The sequence below is a fragment of the Tachypleus tridentatus genome, chromosome 10 (assembly GCF_004210375.1).
Source record: "Tachypleus tridentatus isolate NWPU-2018 chromosome 10, ASM421037v1, whole genome shotgun sequence".
Taxonomy (NCBI): domain Eukaryota; kingdom Metazoa; phylum Arthropoda; class Merostomata; order Xiphosura; family Limulidae; genus Tachypleus; species Tachypleus tridentatus.
The window spans coordinates 150,065,552-150,092,305 of NC_134834.1; the positions used below are offsets into that span (position 1 = coordinate 150,065,552).

The window sequence follows — 26,754 nt, forward strand, 5'->3', positions numbered from 1 at the left end:
TCTAGCTATTACTATTTGCTTTATCTTCCTAACAAACCTATTTAATCTATCTTCCTAAGAAACATAGCTATTGTAGCTTTTGTCTAGGTCTTTTTATTTACATCATCTTGACAAACATAGCTCATGTCTAGATGTTCTTATTTAATCCATATTCCTAACAAACATAGCTAACATAGCTTGTCTAGGAATTGCTATTTACTTTATTTTCCTAACATAGCTGATGTAACTCATGTGTAAGTATTCCTGTTTAATCCATCTTCCTAACAAATGTAGCTAACATAGTTTAAGTCTAATTATTCCTATTTACTTTATCTTTCTACCAAACATAGCTAAGACAACTTACGTCTAATTGTTCCTATTTATGCCATTTTCCTAACAAACATAGCTAACATCACTCATGTTTAAATATTCCTATTTACTTCTTCTTCCAAACAAACATAGGTTATGTCTAGATATTCCTTGAATCCATCTTCATAACAAACATACTTAACCTAGCTTATGTCTAGATATTCCTTGAATCCATCTTCATAACAAACATACTTAACCTAGCTTATGTCTAGATATTCCTGTTTAATCCATCTTCAAAACAAACATAGCTAACATGTTTTATGTCTAGATATTCCTATTTACATCATCTTCCTAACAAAGGTACCCAACATAGCTTATGTATAGATATTCCTATTTCATCCATCTTCCAAACAAACATACCTAACATAGCCTATTTCTAGATACTACTATTTAATCCCTCTTCCAAACAAACATAGCTCATGTTAATATATTCCTATTTAATATTTCTTCCAAACAAACGTAGCTTATCTCTAGTTACTTCCATTTACATCATCTTCCTAAGAAAAACAGTGAATGTAGCTTATGTCTAGATATCCTTCTTTACATAATCATCCTAACAAACATAGCTAACATATCTTATGTCAAGATATTTGTATTTAATCCATCTTCCTAACAAACATAGCTAATATAGCTTATGTTTAGATATTCCTATCTAGGTCATCTTCCTAACAATCATAGCTTATGTCTGGATGTTACTATTTAATCCATCTTCCTAAGAAACATTGCTAACTTAGCTTATGTGTAGTTATTCCTATTAACTTTTTCTTCCTAACAGTCACAGGTAAGATAGCTTATGTCTTGATATTCCTATTCACTCCATTTCCCTAACAAACATTTTTAACATATCTTATGTCTAGATATTCATATTTTCTTTATCCTCCTAACTAACATAACTGACAAAAGTCATGTCTAGATATTTCTTTTTAATCCATCTTTGTAACAAATATAGCTGAGGTAGAGCATGTTTAAGTGTTTCATTATAACGTTTTCCTAACAAAGGTAGATGATATGGCTTCTCTCTGAACACTCAATGTTAGAATGTGTTTCACTGTAGATAACTTTAAGTCTTGTTACATCTCCTTCTCATGAATAAAAACATTTATTTTTTTATCTTTCCAGCCAAAATAAAACTTTACCTTAACTGATGTGTAGACAGTGATTGTTTCAATAACTTTCTAATGTTTCATGATTAACTAGTAATTTATAGGGGGCTAGTTGTTTATCTTAGTTGGTTTATGGTTTAGATTTGAGATGAAGATATAAGTATGTACATAATTCCTGTAAAAATGGAAATTTCACAGAAAGAAAGATGAATAACTGATCTTCAGTTTATGTTATTGTTGTTACTTTGAACTAAGTGTAGTTTATGTTATTGTTGTTACCTTGAACTAAGTGTAACAGATTTCTTAGATAATGGGAATTGTAACAGCGACCTAACTGTAATGGTATTCTTAGGTTTTTGTAATCATTACAATGATCTTATTGTAACAGAATATTTAGGTTATGGGAAATGTTACAATGACCTTACTGTAAGGGATTTCTAATTCTGGAAGAACTACTGTTATAGTGACTAACTGTAATAGTTAGAGAATAGTTCTTAGTGTATAGAAAGTATTGTTATGATGACCTATGTGAAATTTCTTAGTCTTTGGGAACTTTTGCTACAATAATTTAAGTGTGGAAGATTTCTTAGTCTACAGGGAATCCTTTTAGAATGGCCTAAGTATGAGAAATTTTTAGTCCACAGGAATTAAGTCTTATTGTAACCTTACTTGTAAGATTTCTTATTCTACAGGAATTATTTTTACAATGACCTAATTGTGTGGGATTTCTTAATCTACATGAATTATTCTTATAATGACTACTGTGGGGATATGTTATTCTACAGGAAATATTCTTACAATAACCTAACTATGTGGGATTTTTCAGTCTACAGGAATTATTGTTTCAATAAATCAATTATGAGGTAGTTTTTAGTCTACATAAATTATTCATAGAATTACCTATTGAGATTTCTTAGTCTATGGGAATTATTGTTTCATTGACCTATGAGAGATTCCAGATGCATACACATATTTGAAAGTGCTTGAAGAGGGGCTGTTTTTGCAAAAGTAGTTGAAAATATTGAAATAACAGAATATATTGTTACATCTAATTTTAATGCATGTTGCACAATTGAGCTCAGTAAGTTGTTTGTTTTCTTTGTTAAGATGAATAAACAAATAGCAAGCTTATCAAATGTTAAGTGGAATCCAACTGATTTATGTAATTTTAGCCTTTAAAATGTGCTTTGAAAACGTTCTCAGAGTTCTTAGAAAGTGCTTGAAATTGATATGAGCAACTTAGTATGAACTGTGGGGATTTTTTTAGTCCAAGGAATAATTGTTACAATGACTTAACTGTGGGGGATTTCTTAGTCTACATATGACAACTTTGTTAAAATATCCATCTTATCAAAAATTAATATGTAAGCTTGTGTTTATGGAAACTTTCAGTGTATTTTTGAGGAAACAGAAGTGTTACTGATTATATTCCTGTGAGTAATGGACTTCATACCTTTTAGTGACCACTCTCTTGTTTACTCACTGTGGAGGCCCAAGAAGCTATGTTGACCCGCACACTTATGAAGATCCAAATCAAGCAGTTGAAGAGTTTGCTAAAGAGATAGATGCTTCCCACATTACCATTGAAGCCATCATAGGAGGAGGTTAGAGAATAGTGGAGTTAATGATAGAACGGGTTTTTTTTAGCATTGTTATAGAAACCAGCTCTGTTAAAGTAACTCTTCCATTATTAAATGTTTAATAAACTAACCCACTGTGATCTGATGTCAAATGTTTTATAATAAACTATTTCAATGTGTTCTCTGAAGAAGTATCGATATAAATGTAATAATAGTGTCTGTTGGATTTCCATTAACTACTTTGCAGGGTGAGGATGGATCTTTGCCATAATTGGTATCAAGGTTTATTGGTGCATGTGGGGGTGTATACAAATTTTCAGGTTTACCTTTTTGTTGTTTTTATGGAAATTTTTGCTTTTCTTACTCCTACTTTTCCCCTGTAGATGGATCTTCACCATATTTTGTATGAAAGTTGATTGGGTCCATAGAAAGAGGCATGAAAATTTTTCAGTTTTGCATGTTTTAGTTTTTACCACTTATCCACTCCTCCAGATGGATCTTCACAAAATTTGGCATGACACTTTGTTGTGTCCATATAGAGATATGTGTAAACTTGCAGTTTGATGTTTTGTGTTTCACAGTTTTTACAGGGCTTTGGATATGGTACTTATCTCTATTCACAAGATCAGCTATTCTCACTCAGTGCTTCCCTCTATATACAATTTTCTTTATGCATGCAACAAACCTTCTGCTACTCTCTGTTTGAATTTGAAGATCCCAACATGTCTATCAAGGAAATCATCATGTGCCACTTCTTTACCAATAGTAATATGACAAGCTCACATGACACATGCAACTTCCTCTACAGAACCTTCACCTCTTGTTTGGTCACTTTAAAGTGTAGAAGTTTTTTCTTTTGTTTCACAATTTCCCATGTGACACATTTTGAACTTTGAAATGGTTTTAAATTTAGGTTGTACATTACCATTTTCCTACCCCATTTATTATTGTCATTTTTTTGCACTAGTCTTTTTACCATTTTAGAGGTCATACCAACAATAAATCTTCCATTTCAGGTTTTGGGTGTGAGTGACCCAATGATGGGTCTTTCTGGTTTTGTCTGTTGGGAGAGTGAGCAATACTTGGGTCATCCTTTGTCCCCTGAAATTGTCCATGCTCTTTCTTAATCAGTTGATGTTCTTCAGTGGGACCACAGACTTGTTTGCATTTTCCTGAATCATCCTAATGATTCCAGTGGGCATTTCTTCCCTTTAATGGATTTTGTATCTCAGGATTGTAATATTTTGTCTCTTTCCCCTGTCCTTCTTTGTTGTATAAGCATTATTCTCAACCCTTTTTAGTTTTTACTTCTCTCCCAATAGTCAGATTCATATTAATCACTTTCTCTCATAGGTACGTGAATGGATCTGCAAGCCAAATCTCACATGAGCCTCTCATTGGTTCGCCCTAGCTTACTGTTGGGCAGAATATCGAACTGTTAGGTTCTTTGTTCCTTTTTTTTTTGCAGTGGCTTTCGAATGTAATATTAACATCACCCATGAACAATATTCTTGCCTTTGTGTACCCTCTTCTGGTATCTGTCTTCTGAGGCTCTCCACACAAATCCTGAGCCTTATAAGGAATCCAATACCCTTCACACCAAACATGTTTGCCCTTTGAACTATGGGGTCTTATAATGTGGCAGTCTATTCCACTATTAATTGGTAAGAATAGTCCAAGAGTTGGTGGTGGGTGGTGATGATTAGCTGGCTTCCCTATAATCTTACACTTCTAAATTAGGTATTGCTAGTGCAGATAGTCCTCATGTAGTTTTGCGTGAAATTAAAAAACAAACACGAATCCCAAGGGATTTAATGCTGTTCCCCTTCACCTTCTACTTTGGCCCATATTTTGCCCTTTCCTTTGTCATTATGTACACGGTTTCTTTGTTGTTGAGACCTTATTCATAGGCATTCTATTCTGGCTTTTGTTAATTTGCACTTTACTTATTGCAGTGTCTTACATCTCTTTCCTTTTCTTGGACATGGCTACTGATGATATTAAGCCACAGGTAACACCTTCTTGACAACATTCCATCCTATCAACTTTTGTAGCTCGTTTAATCTTGACCTGAACCTTCCATGTTTCCTATTCTCGTCTCCCATTCTTTACCCATTTCTTCCAGTGTGGGTACTTCTTCCCATTAAGGACCTCATTCGACAACTCCTACATCCCAGGTACCATTTTAGTAACTCTCTTATAGGAAATACATTTTCAGTATAGGTAAATTATAATTTTTTTTTGTATTTTGACAATTGCATATAAGGAAAGCAACTTTTCAGTCCCCAAGATAAACTTTCATTTATCATGAATTTACATAACTTCTGTCCAAGGGACGGGTACTCCAGCTATAGAATTGTAATAAACTCTTCCTCCATGATCAAATATTTAAAATAAACTATTCCACTGTGGTCCACAATCAAATACTTTATATTTTATATAACATAATTACAAATGATGTTTATATTTTTTAATGTGACCTAAAATAAATTGGATCTGATTTCTAAACTGGTTCACTGTCTGTGTGGGTAATAAAGTTGAATATACAAGTTTCATCATGAGTATTACTACATTCAGTATTTTCAAATAAGAAATCAAAACTTACAATTCTTGTACTAAATCCACATGGTAAATAACTCTAAATATGTGGTGTTTACAGGCGAGTTTGGGGATGTCTGTCGAGGAAAGCTCAAAGTTCCATCTCGTCCAGAAATGGCCGTCGCTATTAAAACTTTGAAGCCAGGGTCACCTGATAAAGCTCGTGTGGACTTCCTAACAGAAGCAAGCATTATGGGTCAGTTTGACCATCCAAATGTCATTTATCTTCAGGGTGTGGTGACAAGAAGTAATCCCATTATGATCATCACAGAATATATGGACAATGGATCACTTGACACATTCTTAAGGGTGAGAGTTCTTGTGTGACTATTGACTAACTAACCAATCATTTGTGAGGCTCTTCATATTAAATTTATTTCTTCATAACTTATCTCTGGATTCATCATTAAAAATACAGGTTTACAATCCCGTATCCGAAGTTCCAAAATTCAACAAGCTCCGAAAACCAAAGTTTTTTTCGTATTGTGTGGATTGTTTAACAACTTCACTCAGGTGTGACGTGGTGGCATGGCCTAGCCGTCCAGCAGACTGACATGCATGTCAGTTGTGTCTCAGCTCTTATACTGGTCACGCATCTGCTGTTCGCTGATATTTTTTCTTGCGTTTTATTTTGTGACTTTGCACTGTGAAAATGATTAGGGGTGCTGCCCTGCATCCTACTGGGGTGATACATTTGTTCTAAATTCCGAATTCTGAAACACAACTGGCCCTGAGGAATTTGGAAAAGGAATTGTGGGCCTGTGGTATTTTATATGAAGGATTAACATGCAACACATCTCTTAAATTCATTGTTCAACTTACTATATTGTGTTATTTTGGACATATTTCTCGGGTAAGTTTTTTATGTCTGTAGTGATTATCTTGATACACGTTGTTCATGCCTGTTTATTCCGTATGTGGTAATATAGGAACCTACCCTTGCAAAGTTTCTGTTTTTTTTCTCTGTAAGATGATTTATGTCATCTATGTATGACTTCCTCATCTTACTTTGTTGGGTAAGTGGTAATCAAACTACACATCCGTAGACATATTTCTCAAGTTAGTTTTTTTGTGTGAGTGGTAATTAGATTACACATCTCTTTCAGTATTTGTTAGATTAGTTTCTTAAAATGAATTATGAAAAATATCTTTTATTTAAGAGAAGTCTCAATTTTATTTATCTGTAGTTATAATTAAAGAGAATTTTGATACTTTCAGAGTAACGATGGAAGGTTCCAAGCTATCCAGTTGGTTGGAATGCTCAGAGGAATTGCAGCAGGAATGCAGTACTTGTCAGATATTAACTACGTTCACAGGGTACGAGTTATTTATCTTCTAAATTATTATTTGTACAATAAACTGTTTAGACTGGTTGTTGTTACTTATAGTTAATTGTTGTTGATTTATGTCAGCTAAAGAATTTATAAAATAAACTGTTTACAGACTGGTTGTTGTTAATTGTATTTAATTGTTGACAATTTATGTCAGCTAAAGAATTTGTACAATAAACTGTTTACAGACTGGTTGTTGTTAATTACATTTTATTGTCCAGGTTTTACTTATTTTGTTTATAGATTGACATTGTTATATGTACTTTTAATAATTAAGAATTTAAATTATCTAAAGACTCTGTGCAATAAATTGTTTATAAATCTGATGTTATTAGCTAAATTCACTTGTTCAGGGTTTGCTTAAACTAAATAAAAGAAATGGAAAACAGTTCACAGTGACATATTTTATTATATTTCTAAGATGCCACTGCTTTATAATGAAATCATAACCCAGATGGTAGTAGTCATAACAAATATACATTTAGAAGAAAAATACTTTTCTAGGACCTAGCAGCAAGAAATGTATTGGTCAACAAGAAGTTAATCTGCAAGATTGCTGACTTTGGATTATCTAGAGAGATAGAATGTGCCACAGAGGGGGCCTACACCACCAGGGTAAGTAATACACCTATAATTCTATAAGATTTAGATATCTTTAGAAAATCATAAAAAATGTTTCAGGAGTAAAGTTGTTTTACTACTTGAACACAACTCATGTCTGTGTTTGTTCTGCTATATTCAGTGATGTGATCCACATAATATAGGTTAAAGTGAGACCCATTGTTTGGATTGCATTATTATTTGGGTTTTTAATGAACTGATGATATCATTCTTAACCAACTTAAGGGAGGAAAGATTCCTGTTCGATGGACTGCTCCGGAGGCAATAGCATTTAGGAAGTTTACATCTGCGAGTGACGTGTGGAGTTTTGGCATAGTGTGCTGGGAGGTGATGTCATATGGAGAACGTCCTTATTGGAACTGGTCCAATCAGGACGTTATCAAGAATATTGAGAAAGGTTACAGGCTCACAGCTCCCATGGTAATTTTTTTGTATTTAACTTAGCTTGGTGACATTCACTTGATGTGAATAGCAATGTCTCTTGTATCTAACTGGGTGTGATGAGACATGGTATTGGGTGAAAGGCATTAGATGTGGCAGATATAATGTGGTTGTGATAGTATTGTATATTGTTCTTTGCTTACACTCATAAGTGTTTAGAATGCATTTGTAAAATAAGTGTGTAACAACTATTCTTTCTCATACATCTAAACTTATAAATAAATTACTTTACATTCAGTCATGTCAAATAAACACTATGGTATGTTAATTAATCAGTTAGACACTGCTGTTCAACTCTACAGTATGTTAATTAAACAAGTAAACACTACTGTTTAATTCATCAGGACTGTCCAGAAGCTGTTCACCAGCTAATGTTGGACTGTTGGCAGAAAGAACGTTCCTACAGGCCCAGCTTTGCGAGCATAGTGAAAACACTGGATAAGTTAAATGGATGTCCAGATAGTCTACGGAAGATATCTGTTAATAAGTGAGTATTATCGTATCAATACATTTAGCATAAAGACCGTTAATGGAGACAGTGTGGGTGTTAAGTATGTAATGAAGCCTTTATTTATTTAATTATCATATATTACTAAGTCCAAAAACGATTATTTTTGCTGATTTCAGAAATCAAAATCCATTGGATCCTCATGCAACCGACATGACACAGTTTAAGTCTGTGTCAGAGTGGTTAAACAACCTAAAGATGAGTCGATATCTCAAGAACTTTGATCATGCTGGTGTAAGTACGATGGAAGCAGTAGCCAGGCTAACTCACGAGGACTTGACCACTCTAGGTGTAACCTTAGCTGGACACCAGAAGAAATTACTGAACAGTGTGCAGATGCTCAGGGCACAGATGTCCAATGGGTTCCTCGTCTAGTATGGATAATCTGTTGTGTACAGTGTTTATTTAACGGTGTTGTGACTTTAATGTCAAATCTAACATATCACGGACTCGGCTCCAAATAACAGCCAACCCATCATCATAAGATTTAGCTGAATCATGGGTGCTACCTTATGGAAAGGTTTTTATTCAATGAAACATACTTCTCAGAAGTGTATGCAACCTGAGAAGTGCATACTACGATAATATGCAACAATTGTGTAACCTTTCAATATTTCGTAGTCCTGGCTCATGTCATGGACTTCATCGAAAACAATGTTTCAAAACCAGATCAAAGAAAGTTCTCTTAACCACCACTTAAAACTATTTATTTCTTTTCTGATTGTAAAATAAGAATGTATATTATTGTAATATAAGTGCTGGCTTATATATATATATATATATACCTGTGCAAATATGGGTCAGTGTTTGTTAGTTTTGGGTTTCTGCTGTGGTAGTAGTTTTCCTAGTCAGAGGTCCCTTGCTTCAGGCCTAACCACTAAAGCCACAAAGTCCTTGTTATTGTCTTCACTCAGTAGTTAGCAGTAAGTAATGGTGCCATCCATCCATCCATCCATGTGTAATGACACTAGTGCAGCTTGTATCAAATAAAGATTACCCTTTAAGAACAAATAAATTTGTTTTGTCTTTGCCTGTGATGATTTTCGGACAAACCTTTCAAATTATTCCTGGTGGTCATTTGTCTTTTTATGATTGCCACTTCCGTGTGTCACAGTGGCAGGCCATAGCTAGAATGGAAATTTATCTATGGTCTGAAGAGACCTAGAATAAACAGAATAAAACATAATGCAAAATTAAATAATATGTCATATTTCAAATGTTATAGAAGGTCAGGACATCAGTGTCTTCAGTGCTAGATATGACCATTAATAATCATAATATTTGCTGTAATAAATAAATAAACAAGATAAAATGACCACATTAACAATGTAAACCTAGTAATGACTTTCATTATAAATTAATATAATTTATTATACAAATTAGTTCTGAATTTTTAGAGTTTTATAGTTAATTAAAAACGTAATATTAACAAGGCTTTAATGACCAACTAAACTTATATTATCCAGCAAACCTGTCCCAGTTTATTCTAATGATCTCTGCATGTTCAGTCTACAATTTGAAAAGGAAAAATGGATGGAAATGGTCATCATGCAATTTTTAAACAGTAGGAAATACTTACTCTACATTCATGTCATTGAAAATAACTTCTATGCAATAAAAACAGCCTACTCTAGTTTTCCTCTTTGTACAAGAACTTTTTAACTTAATTTTTAAAAACACTTAGCTTAATTAATTCTAAATTTTTTACCCTTCTTCTTACATCAAAGATATAGAAAATTGAGCCATTCAATCAATTGATTTTGCTGTCAAAATTCCCCCACACTTTTATTGTAAAATTAAAACACAGTCAAATTTTCCACTCCTCAGGAGATAATATAATGCATTTGACTTGACGTATTCAAAATGATAGTTTTTTTTAGTAAGTCCCTAAAACCATTTGTAACCATGAAGTTTCCCATTCTTTGACAGCAATGATACCCTACATTAGGACTATTTACATAATTAAAAACAATTTGATTAACCTTAGAACTGGTTGGAAAGATACACTAAGTTTGAGTTTTCAAAAATGAAATCTTTGTAAAGTTATTGAGAAAAAAGTTAAATTTTGCCATTATTTAACAATAAATTGACTAACATGCTGACAGCTTTCTCATGTGCTGTTCTAGTGGTTGCACTGCCTACTTTATAAATAGTGACTAGCTTTTATTAATGAAATAGAAACCCTTATAACCTGAGAGCTTTTGAAAGTTGTCCCTGAAGAAGAAAGGCCCATCTTTCAAAAGTGCTCTGGTTATAAGGGTTTCTCTTTCAGTTTTATCAAGACTTCTTGGACCTACGTGTTTTTAGCACATCATGAATAGCTTATATTAATAATGAACTAATTTCATATTCTAGCATCTAAAGTAAATTAACCCTACTTTCATTATGGTAATGTTTATGAATATAACCAGTTATAAATAATTTTAATATTACTGATAATATTAATACTTAAGTTCATGGATTTAGAACTTTAAAGGTAAAATTGCTACCATTATCATGCAAAGTATAACCTTTACCACCAGGTGACACTTTTTTGTTATTAGTTGGTTTGATGGCCTGTAGGGCTAAGGGGTTGAAACTTTACTTTAAATTTTAAGACATTATGAATTTGTTTTAATTTAAGTTATATCTTTATTGTGGATAAGAGAAAATTATTTTTTTAGCTTTGGAAACTATAAATTAAAATTACTGCCATGTTTTTCTAAGAAACAAACACAACTGGATGATTTACACTTTAGTTCTTATTAAAATATACACCATTTTCCTTATCTTAAAGTTATCCCACCAGATATATACCTTTAATACAAGATTCTCGAAATGGATCTTTTTTTCCTCAAAATCCTGACAATTTAAGACTTCAATTTTACTTTGTTTCCAATGAAATCACTAATAATAGAAGGCCTACATTAATAGCAGTATTCAATAAAGTATAAAGTTCTATTATCGCCAAAACTACCAAGGGTATAAGGCTTCCTAATCTTGATAGAAACAGTCACTTTTGAAATAAGAAAGTGTATATTTTAAGGAAAAAAAAGGGAAATATCTCATTGTGTTTCCTTTACCCAGCGAGATTATAACGTTACAAATTTATTTAATATACTGGTTCAAGCCTTAGACTTCTGTCTTTAATGCAGAATAAAAACAGTTTAAATACATACTAGATTTGGATTGAGGCAATAATGATTGTTTAAATTTTGGAAATTTGGTTTAAAAATTTCTTTTTACAGGTACTTTCTATAGTGTTTCTTTTTATTGGACATAAAGTTCAATTGACACATTAGTGACAAAACAAGGCTTGGAATCACAAGAGCTAAGACAAAAAAAGAATTCCATTTTTGAAGGTGCAAGTCAAAAACCTCATTCTCGTAGAATATTTAGAAAAATGATTTTTCACAAAATGTTACTAAAACCCCAAGCCATGATTACTTTCATAGAAAATAAGATGTAATATATCTGATTGTGCTTATTTTTGAGGTAAGCAGAGAGAATAGAATGTTAGTAATTCAAATATATTTATACTATATCACTCTGATATCTTTTGAAATATATTTTTTCTTATGCTAAATAAAAATATCCAGTAGAACAGGATAAAAGCTGTAACATCCTATAAATCTGGGAATTTTGATTTAATTTTTTTTTCTTGAAAACTTTCAAAGCCTGGTCTGTTGTTTAGTGTGTTGGGCTCTCATATGATTATGGGCTGTATCTGATTCATTAATGTATTGTTACATCAGTATGGGCTGCATCCAACTGGTTAATGTATTGTATTGGTTATATCTGATCAGTTAATGTACTGGTATATTAGTATGGGCTGTGTCCGATTGGTTAATGTATTGTTATATCAGTATGGGCTGTATCTGATTGGTTAATGTATTGTTATATCAGTATGGGCTGTATCTGATACGTTAGTATTCTGCTACACAACTGCTGAACTGCTTGTTATATTTTTTTTTTTTAGACTAATACAACTTCATTTTTGTAAAAATTATTAAGGAATAATTTTAGTTAAATATCTAACTTGTTAAGTAGAAGTAATGTTTTATACTAACTTAAAGGATTCTCAGTGTAAGTTTGAGCAACCAGTCAAAGTTTTTCATTCATGATTACCCAATGTGGTAATCTTTTAAGCTCCTGCTCTGCCAATCAGTAAATCTTTTTTGGTTGTTTTTTTACCCTTGACCATTCTGGATAATTTCTTGAACCACTGACTTTCAACAATGAAAACCTGATATAAAAATAAGACCTTTATTATTTAACAAAACAAACCTCTATATATAATATTCATCTGAATATTAAACAATAAACAACCAAAAATTATTTCTCACGAAACAAGTAAATACAAAAAAAGACCATTATTACTAATATCAAAAACAAACAACTGTACTTTATTTGTCTGCATCAAAAACGTCTATATAAAGAACAGTACCTCATACATATTACAGTTTTTATTTAGTAAAAAAACGTCTATAAATAGTGCTCCCTCTGGTGGTTATAAACACAATTATTAATGGTATTTCTTGTATATTAACATAATACTTACAATCCATTTCATAAATATACATTTGAAATTGATGTTAACAACTGACACATACAACACTAACTTCTACAAACAAGGTTCTTACTAACATTAATTCTGTGATTAAATATTTCCATACCTTTCTAGCTAATACATTACACTTGAACAGCACGTACTGGTTGAGTATTATTAACCATGAAACAACACTGTCTTATGTCATCAATAAAACAGCATATTAATGATTTTACAAACAAATAAATCTAATTTGTACCCTAACCAACACAGGTTTTCTATCTTCCAACAATATAATAATAAAACTTATCTAAACAGTGTAACTAATCATAAAATTTCCCCCAACAAGAAGGAACAGCACAATTCAAAATTGAAGAGTCTTGTGAAGGTTCCATTCTATGAGCTGTTGAAGTCACACAGTCATTGAATACACTCAACAGTCACTTGAAAGTTATTTACTACTAACTTTGTACTGTTGTTCACTGTACAAGCTGTTGAAGTCACACAATCATTGAATACATTCATCAACAGTCACCTGCTAACAGTTATTTACCAATAACTTTGTACTGCTAACATACAAATGATTTTACACATTAAATTTAACCACTAGACATATGAAAAATACATAACTTTATACAATTAACACAAAAATTAAAGAAAGTCATTGAGTAACTACTTATTACAAATTCACCATAAAAACTTTCTCTACTCATTAGTTGACTTATTCAAAATTAACAGAAAACTGTTCAACCATAAGTTAAATTAACTTTTTTAACCAGAAGTGTCATTTCTGCATCTGCTTCTCACAGTTATACTTTTTAACTGATCTAAACTAAAACTGGCCCTTGGAGAACCAGGGGATTTAACACATCAAGGGAATGCCTAAGAGAGGAGCTGGCACTCGATTTTGACATCCGAAGTGAATGTTAGAGGGGTGGCATTTGCTTTTGACATCCCAAGGAAGTGTCACAGAAAAAACTCAGTACCTGGATTTGACAACCAATTCCTCCCTTGGAATCACTCTTTTTCTATACAGCTTCCTGTTATGCCTAATCTCAACAAAATTTAGTATGTACTCTTACAGAACTCTGGTGTTGACGTTATTGGTGTGTGGGCTCGAGGTCCCCCACAGACCGACAGAGGGGAGGTCAAAATTCTGTGATATTCTACATTCAGACAAAATCTCACTAACATGGTGACTAGTTTGTTAATATGTGGTATTGTTAACAATACGAGGGCTGTTCAAAAAATACGCGGACTGTTTGAATTGCGCGGCTCCAGTTGGTTCCAGGGGAATCCGCTTGGTGTCGCTAGGTTCACACAGATCAGCTGATTACGACACCATTTCCCGATTGCAGATATCTTCATTTGTGTATTAGCTACGCAGTTTTAAGTGAAGTGCGATTTTTTCATTTGGCGGATTTCAGAATGAAGGAGCAACGACTTGCTGTGAAATTTTGTGTTAAACTTGGAAAATCTGCGACTGAAACTTTTGCTATGCTTAACACGGCTTATGGTGATGTTGCTATGAAGCGTACGGCATGTTTCAAGTGGCATGAACGTTTTAAGGATGGTCGACAGTCCATTGAAGATGATGAGCGTCCTGGACGTCCTTCCACGTCAACTGACGACCCACACGTCGACAAAATCAACACCCTGGTGCGGGCAAATCGACGTCTGACTGTCAGGGAGCTTGCTGAAGAGCGTGGGATATCAGTTGGATCTTGTTACGAGATTTTGACCGAAACATTGAAGATGCACCTCGTTGCTGCGAAATTTGTGCCTCAGAACTCGTGAGTTTTTGGCCAAACACTCGATCACTGTTCTTCCCCACCCACCCTACTCACCTGACCTTGCACCTTGCGATCTTTTCTTGTCCCCCAAATTCAAAAGACCCTTGAAAGGAAGAAGATTTGAGACGATTCCCGAGATTAAGGCAAATGCGACGAAGGAGCTGGAGGACATTACAAAAGAAGCGTACCAGGACTGTTTCAACAAGTGGAAACACCGTTGGGATACGTGTGTGCGTTGGGGAGGAGAGTACTTTGAAGGGGTCCCAGACCTGTAACTTCTAAATAAAGTACATTTTGTTTTATGACGTCAGTCCGCGTATTTTTTGAACAGACCTCGTACAGTCTTATTCTACATTCAGACAAAATCTCACTAACATGGTGACTAGTTTGTTAATGTGGTATTGTTAACAATACAGTCTTATTCTACATTTAAACACAATCTCTCTAATATTGTAACTAATTCCTTAATACGTTTAATATTAAAAACAGTCTTAATTCTCATCTTGTTAAATTTTATTTATTTTTCTTGTTAAAATCACAGAAAAAGAAAAAAATAATATTTTGAGAAATTAAGAATTTGAGTCCTAACATTGTTATGAGTAATAGTATAATAATTTGATAACTCTGAACAGTGAGGGTAAACATACAGAATGCTTGTATATAATGCTTGTATGGAGAATGAAACTAAAGACACATTCTCTCGTCCACAATACTGAGGTGCCTTTATGTTGGTTACAAATAGTAGTAGAAAGAAAAAGACTGTTAAGGTCACAGTACTGTTGTTTGAAGATGTTTGTTGTACTATAGCTAACAGTAATACAATCTTCTTAAATTTAAACAAGAGAAAATACAGATCATAGATAAAATACTATTATATTTAATAGCATTACAATTAAAGTTTAAACAAAAGAAGTGTAATTACTCTTTGGACATTTAACTGGTAAGTATGTTGTTTCCACAAAAATTAGAAACTGATGACCTACCCATTAACATGCTCTCATTTACAATACAGTTACCAGCCACAAGTACAGCATCACAAGTCATAAAACATCCATTAGGAGGTATAATAATGAAGTCTCCAGGTACAAAGCTTGAAGCATGAAACTTTTCTTGGACTAGACATGAAATTGACGAAATCAATTTTTCCACTAAGTCATAACCAAAACATTTCAAATGATTAAAATAAAAGTAATTGTATAAACCAGTGCATAAACAAACTTTGGCATTTTTAAAACTTATTAATTGAATTACACAATTAAAATAGCATAAACAATATCTACACTCTTCTGTTACCACATCTTGAAGAGTAATTCGTTGCTAAAACTGGACGTAACACTTCATTATTTAACATGATCTAGATAAACAGGCAGATTTTAATGTATCTATTCACTACACCATTTCCCATAAGCTCTATCACCCTTTACTACAGTTCATATTCAATTAAAAGAGTAGTTAACTTGATACAGATCAAAAACATTATAACTTCATCCTTTCTTTGATCCTTACTGTTAGATCTTAAAGGCTTAACTCTTCACAATACAGAGAAAAAAGTCTTGGATGATTAATGATCTGAAAAATGTGCATCTATATCTACAGCTGTCATCCAAATATAACCCTGTTCTATTATTCAGGTTAAACATTTATAATAATGAAAGTATAATGAGGAAGTATGACATTACTATACTTTGACAATACTAGACAAAGAAACTTCAGGGTATTGTAACAACATTAACCATTGACACCAACACAAACTCTACAATATTTAGAAAAGATAAAATGAAGTGTGTGTGCAATGCATGGAAGGAAAGTAACTTGCACAGCAGTATGACAATGGTTCAGGTATGAGATGGTAGTACAGTACATCTGTAAATACAGCTGTCTAAGTCAGTAGGTAGTGCAGTACATCAGTAGATACAGCTGTATCTCAGTACAGCTGGTATGGGTATTAACACTTTTATTGATAAGGAGAGAACAACGTTTCAACCTTCCTCGGTCATCCTCAGGTTAAGAAAGAGAGAGTGTTTGAATGTGACCATTGATGACATGTCTTAAGGATAAGAGTATAAAAGGGTACCGGATTATAGAGGGCGTTGCAGGTGGATGTTAGGCTATTAATCAGTATAGTTATAAAGGTGTTCCTTTATATTGGTTTAATTCTTTTATTTTGCATTTGTTTGTATTTGTTTCTCTACTTAATATCTTGGTGTTTTCTATGGTTATGTTGTGTTTATTTGATTTGCAGTGTTCAAAAACTTGTGAAGGTGTTTTTTGTTTTCTTTGAATCTAATTTCCATTTTCTATTTGTTTCTCCAGTATAAAAGTCATAGCAGTTATCACATTGTATTTTATAAATAATGTTGGTGTTGTGTTTGTTAGTGTAGTTTTTACATAGTATGGACTTTAGTTTTATACCTGTTTTTTTAATAAATTTGGTGTTTACTGGAATGGTGTGTTTTGTTACAAGTTTTTTTCCAAATGTTGGTTATTTTTTCGCTGATGTTGGGAACATATGATATGCAGCAGTATAAGGTTTTGTTGTTTGTTGTATCTTGGGATTTAATGTTGTTTGTTCGTTGTTGGTCTCGGTGTGTGCGTGTAATTTTTTCCATGTTCTTTTTGAGAAAATTTGTTGTTTTATTTTGTTGATTTCATCGTTAATACCTTTATACCTATACTAATTAATAACCTAATATCCACCTGCAACACTCCCTACAATCTGTTACCCGTTTATACTCTCGTCCCTAAGACGTGTCCGTCAACGGTCACATTCATACACTCTCTCTGAGGATGACCGTGGAAGTTGTTCTCTCGTTACCAGTAAAGGTGTTAATACCCATACCAACCATGCTGAGATATATTTTTATTTTAAGTGGATTTCTCATAATCAAGAGCAGACATGTGTGAGACAGTACAGACACGTGTGTGCGAAGATTTAAAGATTTATTCTCATTACCTTTTTAGTGTCATACAACAAGACTGCAACTGATACCAGTGAAATAATAAAAATACAAGAACCATAAATGTAGCTATTCATAGACCACAAAGTAAAACTAGCCACTTGAAAGATGTCAAAATGGTTGATAACCTGTAAGATGAGACAAGAGATTGAAACTGTATGTTCAGTATTCAGATTTACCAGGTATACTGTGTAGTTTCTTCATGTTATATACTCACTATAGTAATTAATCATTAAGAATGTAACACATATCCAAATACCTCAGAGTTTGTACAACTGAAACAGGAAACAATTCGTGTATTCAACACAAGATCTAACTAATATACTTTAGCTAATACCACACTTGAAAAAGAGCACATTTCAGACACACTCTAAACTTTAAAACTTCTATTGAATCATCATCAGTAAGGATCTTACAGTGTTTATGTAAAAGAAATGGACTTACTTCTTCAAGAAATAATCTCCAGTAAGAAGACTTCACTTCAATATCAATTCTATTTTCTCCATACAACTTCTGGTTGATAAAACAAATAATAATTATAAATAATGACAAATATACATCTTTTTCCAAAAACAGTTTTCACAATAAAAATGTTCATTAAATAATAAGAAAATCTTTAATACACACAATAATCTACTTACAGTTCTTTATGCTGATTTACAGAGAGTCCATGAAAGTTTTTTTAATGAAAATCACTGCAAGTTAACCCTTCATCAAGACCTCTATGGAGAAAAAAAACTTGCCAAATCATTTTGATATCAACCATCAAAGAGAAGTATTAATAACTGTGTGATCTTCTTTTTTCCTTCAGTAATAAATAGTATGAATTAGTACCTCTTTTAATTAATTTTAAACATTGCTACCTGCATGTCTGTTTACTAAAAGCTAGTTACATGTATCTCTCACAGAGCAAATATTTTCAGATACTTAAGTTCTTAAAACAGTGGCCGAGAATAACTGTCAGTGAACTGTCACGGACCAAATATTTCAGATACTTAAGTTCTCGAAACAGTAACAAATACTCACTATCAGCAAAATTTCACAAACATTAACATACACTAAATATGCATTTCCAATAAACACTTATTTCTCTCACAATAGTTTTTCTCAACTTGTGCTGCCCTCTATTTGCACAATGTTTGCTCGCCACTGAGCTTGGTGCTGTTACCCACCCTCACATGGTATAGCTGTCCTATAAGATACAAATGAACACATGACAACCCTCCACCACTCTAGGAGAGTGTCTCACTCTCCTAGCATGGCTTACCCTCTATGTTGTAATGCACTCCCGTCAATTTGAGAGAAGGCAAAAAAAAAAAAGTACCATAATGAAAAGAATGGTTGGAAAGTGTGAGAAATAGCATGTAACTATCAGAAATACCTTTCAGGGTAGGAAAATGCTAACATCTGATAAGATACCTTACCTCCTCTCATACACTAGCTAGAATTCCACATTAAAATTGTAGGGGGGCCAGTACAAATACTTCTAGATGAGCACACTCTGAAAGGCACTCAAAGAGAACATATGTAGTGTGACATCCTAACGTACAAGGTCACACAGAGGGGAGATTGTACTCCATTTTACCATGTATACCCTTTGCTTGTTCTCAAGATAAGTGTTGCCAAATAAGGCATTATAAAACAAATGTCTAACAGTGTAGACTGGCTAAAGCATATCAGACCATATTCACTGGATCAACTCCAGACCAAAACTGGTATTTGTTTTCTAGTCCAAGGTAGGAGAAGGAGGGTGCCAACCATTCTCACCTCAAGTTCAGGTAACAGAAGGGAAAAACAACTTCTGTTCCAACAACCCAGCCAGGCCAAATGTGTGCAGACCCAATACAGCCAACACCAGGCCACCTGGAAAACTAGCATTTATTGAACAATAAGAAGGGGAAATCCAAAAAGTGATGGGTTAACTGCAATCCAAAACCAGATGGTGTTAGGAATTTTCCATCTATTCTGCAGTAGGAGGAGGGCCCATACCAACCACATGTATGAGGACTTTTTTGTTGACTGGTTCTATGTCAGTTCAACACCAGACCACCTAGAAATCAACACCCAGATAACAGTACGATAGGGGACAGGCACCTAGCTGGAGGGATGAACTGCAGGATTTGACTAGTCCAAACCTAAGCAACATCAATTACACAACTGTACATGGTACAAGGAATGTACTCACAAACTATACCAAAAGAATATAATTGGCCTACTCTCACATAAGTGGAATTGGTTACACTCAGGGGAAAGCTTCCAAGGTCACCATCCAAGTGGCTAGTAATTAATAAGTTGAGTGGACTTCAATACTCATATGAGAGGAGGGTGAAAATGCATTGGGGAGTTAAAAAAAATGTAGCACCATTCCTCTGGATGACCAGAAAAACCTATGTTGAAAAGCAGATCACTCCAAATTTATTTAACTAGAACTAAAGAGATGAGAAGTTACTCCAGCACTGCTCTACTAATAACAGCCCATGGTATGGCCTGGTCCAGGCCTTATTTATATAGCAAGATACTGTGAGGCAATCTCCAAAGTTCTTGCTGACCACCTCATCCCCTTTAGTGAGGATTTACACTTAAGTATATCTGAAGAGGCACAATGCACCACGAAGCAGCATCCAGGAAAGGAGACTTAACCACTATCAAAGAAAAATAAAAAAAAGTAAATACTTATCTTTTCAGACTTGAAATAAGATATGGAAATGGCAACAGGTGAGGTGACAACAATATCCAGATGAGGAAATGATCAAATGGATAGTGGATAATAAACTTCTGAAGCACAGTCCACATGCCAACCTTCATGATCTCTGCCAATAGACAACAAAAGTGGGCAGCCAGAGAAATGAATAATGATGGATAAGCAAGATGAATAAGATGGTGAATCCACCTGGTAAAGGTAAGATGAGAAAGGTCAAAGGTAGAGCAGGAACACCAGAGTATAAAAGATTGGATTGAGAGCTACAGAGAGAAATTGTGCAAGTGAAACAACAATGCAAGCCTGTACCAGGCAAAGAAGACAATTAAGATTAGATCTGGGATATAAATGAGAGTTGGAGGAGAGAGAAGCAGAACTGATGAAAACGATCCCTTCAAGCACTACTGACTTTATGGGAAAATTTATGAGGTGGATAAAGGGAGAACATAAGTGTGGTGATCAAGAATACAAGAGAGGTTGATACCAAGCATACTGAACTTACAAGTTCACTTGAAAATAGGAGTAAAAAAAATACATCTGGAAAAATAAGTGGTACAAAGAACAAGAGGCCAAAGGTTTAAAAGGATGAAAATTAAGGGCAAGAAGAACAATACTGAGATTTCAGTCTGGTAGAAGAACTGGGTAGGGTGTACAAAACAAGACAAAGGAGTGAAGTAGAAAAGAAATAATGGGAGAGGAAAAAATATGATGTAAGTAGGAAAAAGGGCAGTGTACAAGACTGTCTTATAGCCTGCAATGGTAGAAACAGATAAACCACTGTCTAAAATCCAAGTAACAAGTGAGAGAGGTAGAAAACCCTTGTTTGGCAAAATGAGAGGCATAGTGCAAAAAGAAATGATGGATAATGGATCATTTATGCTGGTAAACCATCAAAGAAGAAAAGTGGACTGAGTGAGAAAAAAGGAAGAGTTTAGAGAGTGTGGATTATTTTGCAAGGGACTGGATAAAATCCATGCATTGTGACAAAACGTGGATACAGTAGAATGAAGGATGGAGCACTGACATTGCTGAAGAAGGGATCAGAAAAAATGAAAAAGTATGGGAAGAGATTTACGAGTGGAAACCATGGTTGTGCGTGGTAGAATGTGGTGATGAGAAGAACTCAACATGGAGTGGTTTTCACGAGAGAAAATGTGAGGAAGAAGATAAGCATATAGGTGAAGATTGAACTAATTCTGACTGAAAGCATCTACTGCTAAAACTGAAAGATTCAGAACCAGAAACCAAACAAGTTTTCTAACAAGCTGGGTGGCAAATGCATCCAGAAGAGAAGTACCCAGCTGGAAACATAACCACCAGGACAACTTTGATACGGGTCATTCCATTAACAGTATCTTGTTGGGATGAAATAGTCAATCTGCTACAACATTCCAAGCACCTGGGATGTAACAAGCAAGAAGATGGATCTGTTAATAATGGGCCCAGAAAAGGAAACCTAACATTCAAAAGCAAAGCAAATGGAATTAGGTACCCTTGATAATTGATGTAAAAGAGACAATGGTCAAATTGTCACAATGGATCATGACCAGATGGCCCCATACCACTGGCAAGAAATGATACAAAGTCCAACAAATAGTTAGGAGTTCCAAAAGACTGATGTTTAGGGAGGAGTCAACCATCAACCAGTTTTGGTCCTGAGAATCCAAATATGCTCCCATCCTGTAAGAAAAGCCTCAGTAAAGGAGGTAGAGGGATGCCTATCAGTGTGAAAGCAGCTAATATGCTTTGAGAGGCCCAAGCCTAATTTTTAATGGAATATTTAAAACTCATCTGAGATGGCCCTACCAGATAAAATACAACATTGTATATCCTGAAACATTTCATACACATGCATGCATCTGTTTCCAATACACTTGGGTCTGTTTTGGAAAGTTGATACGAAATTATCAACCAGTGAAATTTAAAATGTTGAAAAGTGTAAGACCTTTTGAGACCATGACAATACAAATATCAGCTGATCTCCATACCACACTATCCAATATTATGATAATAGACTGCAGCAATGGAAGTAACAGTTGAGCTCCACACCACACTACCCAATATATTGTGATGATGACATGTACTTCTCCTTCTTCACATATCAGCAGCTCCAATGTCAGCTGTGCTCCAAACAAAGCTCTTAACATGATTCTCCTCTCAAGAGTAATTTTCTCATCACAGCAGCCACACTTCTTGGCCCATGATTCAAAAGGCAAGGTTTCAGTTATGCTAATGCAGCTGAGACAACAAGAGAAAGCCTGATAACAAGGCTATTCAGCCTTATACCTTCATCAACTCACTGTGGAGCTACCATCATCAAGTAGCCAGGAGGTAGGTACCAAGTAGGCCCTGTACCATGAGTCTATGGGATTCTTTTGATGACAGTGTGCAGTGTTCTTCATGTTCAGTTCAAGTTGAGTTGAGGCTACTCTATAAAATGGGACACTTCATTGAAGAACTTACCATACCAAGAACTAATCACGCTTTGCTACAGTAGAACACACATACTCTTTCTTACTCAATTTGTCACAGCTGGCACAAAAGTACTGTCAGTCCCAGCTGAAAGGCTTTTCTCATAAGCTGAAGAGCTGGTGTCAGCTCAACAAAAACAAGCTAAAGCCAAAGAATACCTACATGATGATGTTTTTAAACAAAAGTATCTAATTTACTGTTTTAACAACTGAATGTTTTATCTTTGGATTACACTTTATCATGGTGTCTTGAAATATTATTAGATCCTTTCATGTTTAAAAGCTTATTTATTTGACATTTATATATCATGATATATACAATTTATTTGATTGATAATTGATGCTTTCAAAAAGTTTACTTATTTTTGAACTTAGTTAAAAGTTTTGGGTTGGTCCATTATATAAATTTCAAAATTTTTTCAAAAACATTCAGGAGTTTTCAGTAATATTTCCAAGAATTTTAAAACTAAGGATTTCTGGCACTGCAAGAATTCTGGGAATAATAGTTTTCTTTGTTTGAAAAAATGATTTGCTGTGCAACTCAAACATAAGTTAAATGAAAACAAGACAAGAAATATTTACACTAAAAATTCATACTTTATTAACATGAGCAAAATGGTTGAGATAAAAGTTGTTTTTTGAACTTTATTTTATTCAAAGACCTTATGTTGTTCTATAAAAACATGCTTAAAAGGAAGATAAACCCTAGGTTACAAATATAAAGCAATATTTCAGAGGTTTACTTTAATATACTCTATTCTAATAGTTATCACTTTAGGCTTACCTGAGCCTCTTAAATTCTCTGTTCCTTTCATCCCATACATATTTCACACACTGAAGAATGAAATATCAGGAAAAACCAATCTAAATAAAATGTGAAAAAACAAATCAGACGTTAATTTCATCAAATCAATTAGTTTTGTTATTATGTTGATGGCTTAATTATTATGAAGAAATTCCATCACTTCTACAAATATAAGGTTATCTGAACTAGTAGTTTTTTATATATATTGTTACAAGATTAATTGTAGTACTAATCTATTAAATGTTGTAAATTGAACTAGCAATTGTCTAAAAACTTCTTATAAACATTCTTATTCAATTAACATTAGCACTATTTTAACAGGTGATCGCCAAGATCATTACAATAACCAAAATGATAGTATATTAAAATTTATGTAAACACAGTGTATCATGCTTATTGTTATAAGCATGTTATAAGACAACACCAACAACAGAGTAAATTCTCTTTAACAGGAAGTACTGGAACTATTTTATCATGTTATATTGAAAATAACAACAACTAAATTGACAATACACCAAATCTGCCTCATGGACTGTCTGTCAGTTGTAACCACAGCTTAACAAAGCTTGCCAAGTTTTGAAAAATAGAGAAACAACAACTATGACAGAAATACTCTCATTGTTGTCTCTTGCAAGGTTAAGTTTATATATGTTGTTGTTTAATATATTTTTAATGGATTGAAAGACTTAATTATGTCACGCTACTGTCGAGGAAATTCTACTAACTGCATGTTCACAGTGACTGCAGATCACATAACAATTACAGATTAATAAATTAGTATCATTGATCATTGGGTACATACCTGTTGCATAGTCAAGGAAACCATTCCTTCACTCTTCTGACCAGTAACATAGGTTAGTTTTGTGGGAAAGGATCTTTCATCAGATTTAACTACCACCTTCTCAACACTTACTTGTCCATAAAAATCCTGAAAAGCTGAAATCAATATAAATTATTACAATTACTATACTACTCTCAATTTAAGTGTCCGAGTACCCTCAATGACTCAATTAAATAAAATATTGTTGCAGCAAACTGTTAAAACAGAAATCTTCAATGTATACAATTCTTTATGATAACTAAACATCCAATACTTAAGTCAAAGAATAATAGAACAACACACAAAATCTCAACATTTAAACAAAACATAATCTTAGAAGAAGGTGAAAACAGTGAAACAAAAGTCCACAGAGCCTGTCTGTGGTAGAGGGTAAGAAAAAGTCCACAGAACCTGGTTGTAATATGTGGTGAAAACAGTAAAAAAAGTTCATAGAACCTGGTTGTGGTAGAGGGTAAAACAGTACAAAAAGGTATACAGAACCTGGTTGTGATAGAGGGTAAAGACAGTACAAAAAAGTCCACAGAGCCTGGTTTTGGTAGAAAGTAAAAACAATAAAAAAAAGTCCACAGAGCCTGGTTTTGGTAAAAAGTAAAAACAGTACAAAAAAGTCCACAGAGCCTGGTTTTGGTAAAAAGTAAAAACAGTACAAAAAAGTCCACAGAGCCTGGTTTTGGTAGAAAGTAAAAACAGTACAAAAAAGTCCACTTACCCTGGTTGTGGTAGAGGGTGAAAACAGTAAAAAAAGTCCACAGAGCCTGGTTGTGGTGGAAAGTAAAAACAGTACAAAAAAATATACAGAGCCTGGTTGTGGTAGAAAGTAAAAACAATACAAAAAAATCCACAGAGCCTGGTTGTGGTAGAAAGTAAAAACAGTACAAAAAGTACACAGAGCCTGGTTGTGGTAGAAAGTAAAAACAGTACAAAAAGTACACAGAGCCTGGTTGTGGTAGAAAGTAAAAACAATACAAAAAAATCCACAGAGCCTGGTTGTGGTAGAAAGTAAAAACAATACAAAAAAATCCACAGAGCCTGGTTGTGGTAGAGGGTAAAAACAGTAAAAAATGTCTACAGAGCCTGGTTGTAATATATGGTAAAAACAGTAAAAAATGTCTACAGAGCCCGGTTGTAATATGTGGTAAAAACAGTAAAAAAAAGTACACAGAGCTTGGTTGTGGTAGAAAGTAAAAACAGTACAAAAAGTACACAGAGCCTGGTTGTGGTAGAAAGTAAAAACAGTACAAAAAAGTCCACAGAGCCTGGTTTTGGTAGAAAGTAAAAACAGTAAAACAAAGTCCACAGAGCCTGGTTGTGGTAGAGGGTAAAAACAGTAAAAAAGTCCACAGAGCCTGGTTGTGGAAGAGGGTAAAAACAGTAAAAATAGTCCACAGAGCCTGGTTGTGGTAGAGGATAAAAAAACAGTATGTGTTAATGTTTAGTTACAACTAATAAACATTTTGATATAATAGAATTTAGAGAAAATTCACAATAGGCCTCTTTTTATTATGAAATATTACATGTCTGCAAGCACAAAAAATGTTACTTCACTACAGGGTGTCCCAGAAGTCTGAACCCATAGGGGAAATAATGTCTTCTTGATTAATTTATTACTAGCTGGAGTATCAGTCACCAAGACTGAAGTTACATAAATTCTTGATGAAAGAAAGGTTATCTTAGAATATGAAAAGTTTATTCTCTTAGATATAATAATAAAAAACATAAAAACTACAAAACATAAAATGTTAAATCATATGTTTGCATTTATCTCCACATAAACCCAACAAACCTTCATGCCAAATCTGGTGAAGATCCATGAACAAGAGGTGAAGTAGTGGTACCATCATGCCCTTAAAACCACAAAATGCATAAACCTCTTTATCAGTATTTTGTGATAATCCATCTAAATCCTGCGAACTAGTTATGTGGACATACAACAGACAATACTACTACATTTATATAGATCCAAACTGCACACCCGTAACAGCCATCTTTACTGAAAAGTATAAAACTGACATTAAAAATGTATTTCGTGAACTTTAATAATATAATGCACATTTTCCTTATAGATTCAGTCTTCTGGAACACCCTGTATAGTAGAAGGTTCAAACACAGTTGATTACTACTACATTTATAT

General features: G+C 33.7%; 1 protein-coding gene across 4 annotated transcripts in view; it reads left to right on the forward strand.

Annotated features, from left to right (window-relative positions):
- LOC143230611 (ephrin type-A receptor 4-like) overlaps nucleotides 1-12,460 on the forward strand; it is a 93,301-nt gene extending 80,841 nt beyond the window's left edge. For 2 of the 4 annotated variants that reach the window (XM_076464459.1, XM_076464460.1), the window contains exons 12-18: nucleotides 2,912-3,055; nucleotides 5,691-5,938; nucleotides 6,848-6,946; nucleotides 7,465-7,575; nucleotides 7,807-8,001; nucleotides 8,367-8,509; nucleotides 8,650-12,460. In XM_076464459.1, the coding sequence (XP_076320574.1) occupies nucleotides 2,912-3,055; nucleotides 5,691-5,938; nucleotides 6,848-6,946; nucleotides 7,465-7,575; nucleotides 7,807-8,001; nucleotides 8,367-8,509; nucleotides 8,650-8,905 (1,196 nt within the window). In that variant the 3' untranslated portion in view covers nucleotides 8,906-12,460. The remainder of the gene's footprint in view (nucleotides 1-2,911; nucleotides 3,056-5,690; nucleotides 5,939-6,847; nucleotides 6,947-7,464; nucleotides 7,576-7,806; nucleotides 8,002-8,366; nucleotides 8,510-8,649) is intronic. The other 2 variants (XM_076464461.1, XM_076464462.1) reach the window with 1 other exon arrangement.
- The last annotated feature ends 14,294 nt before the right edge of the window (nucleotides 12,461-26,754 follow it).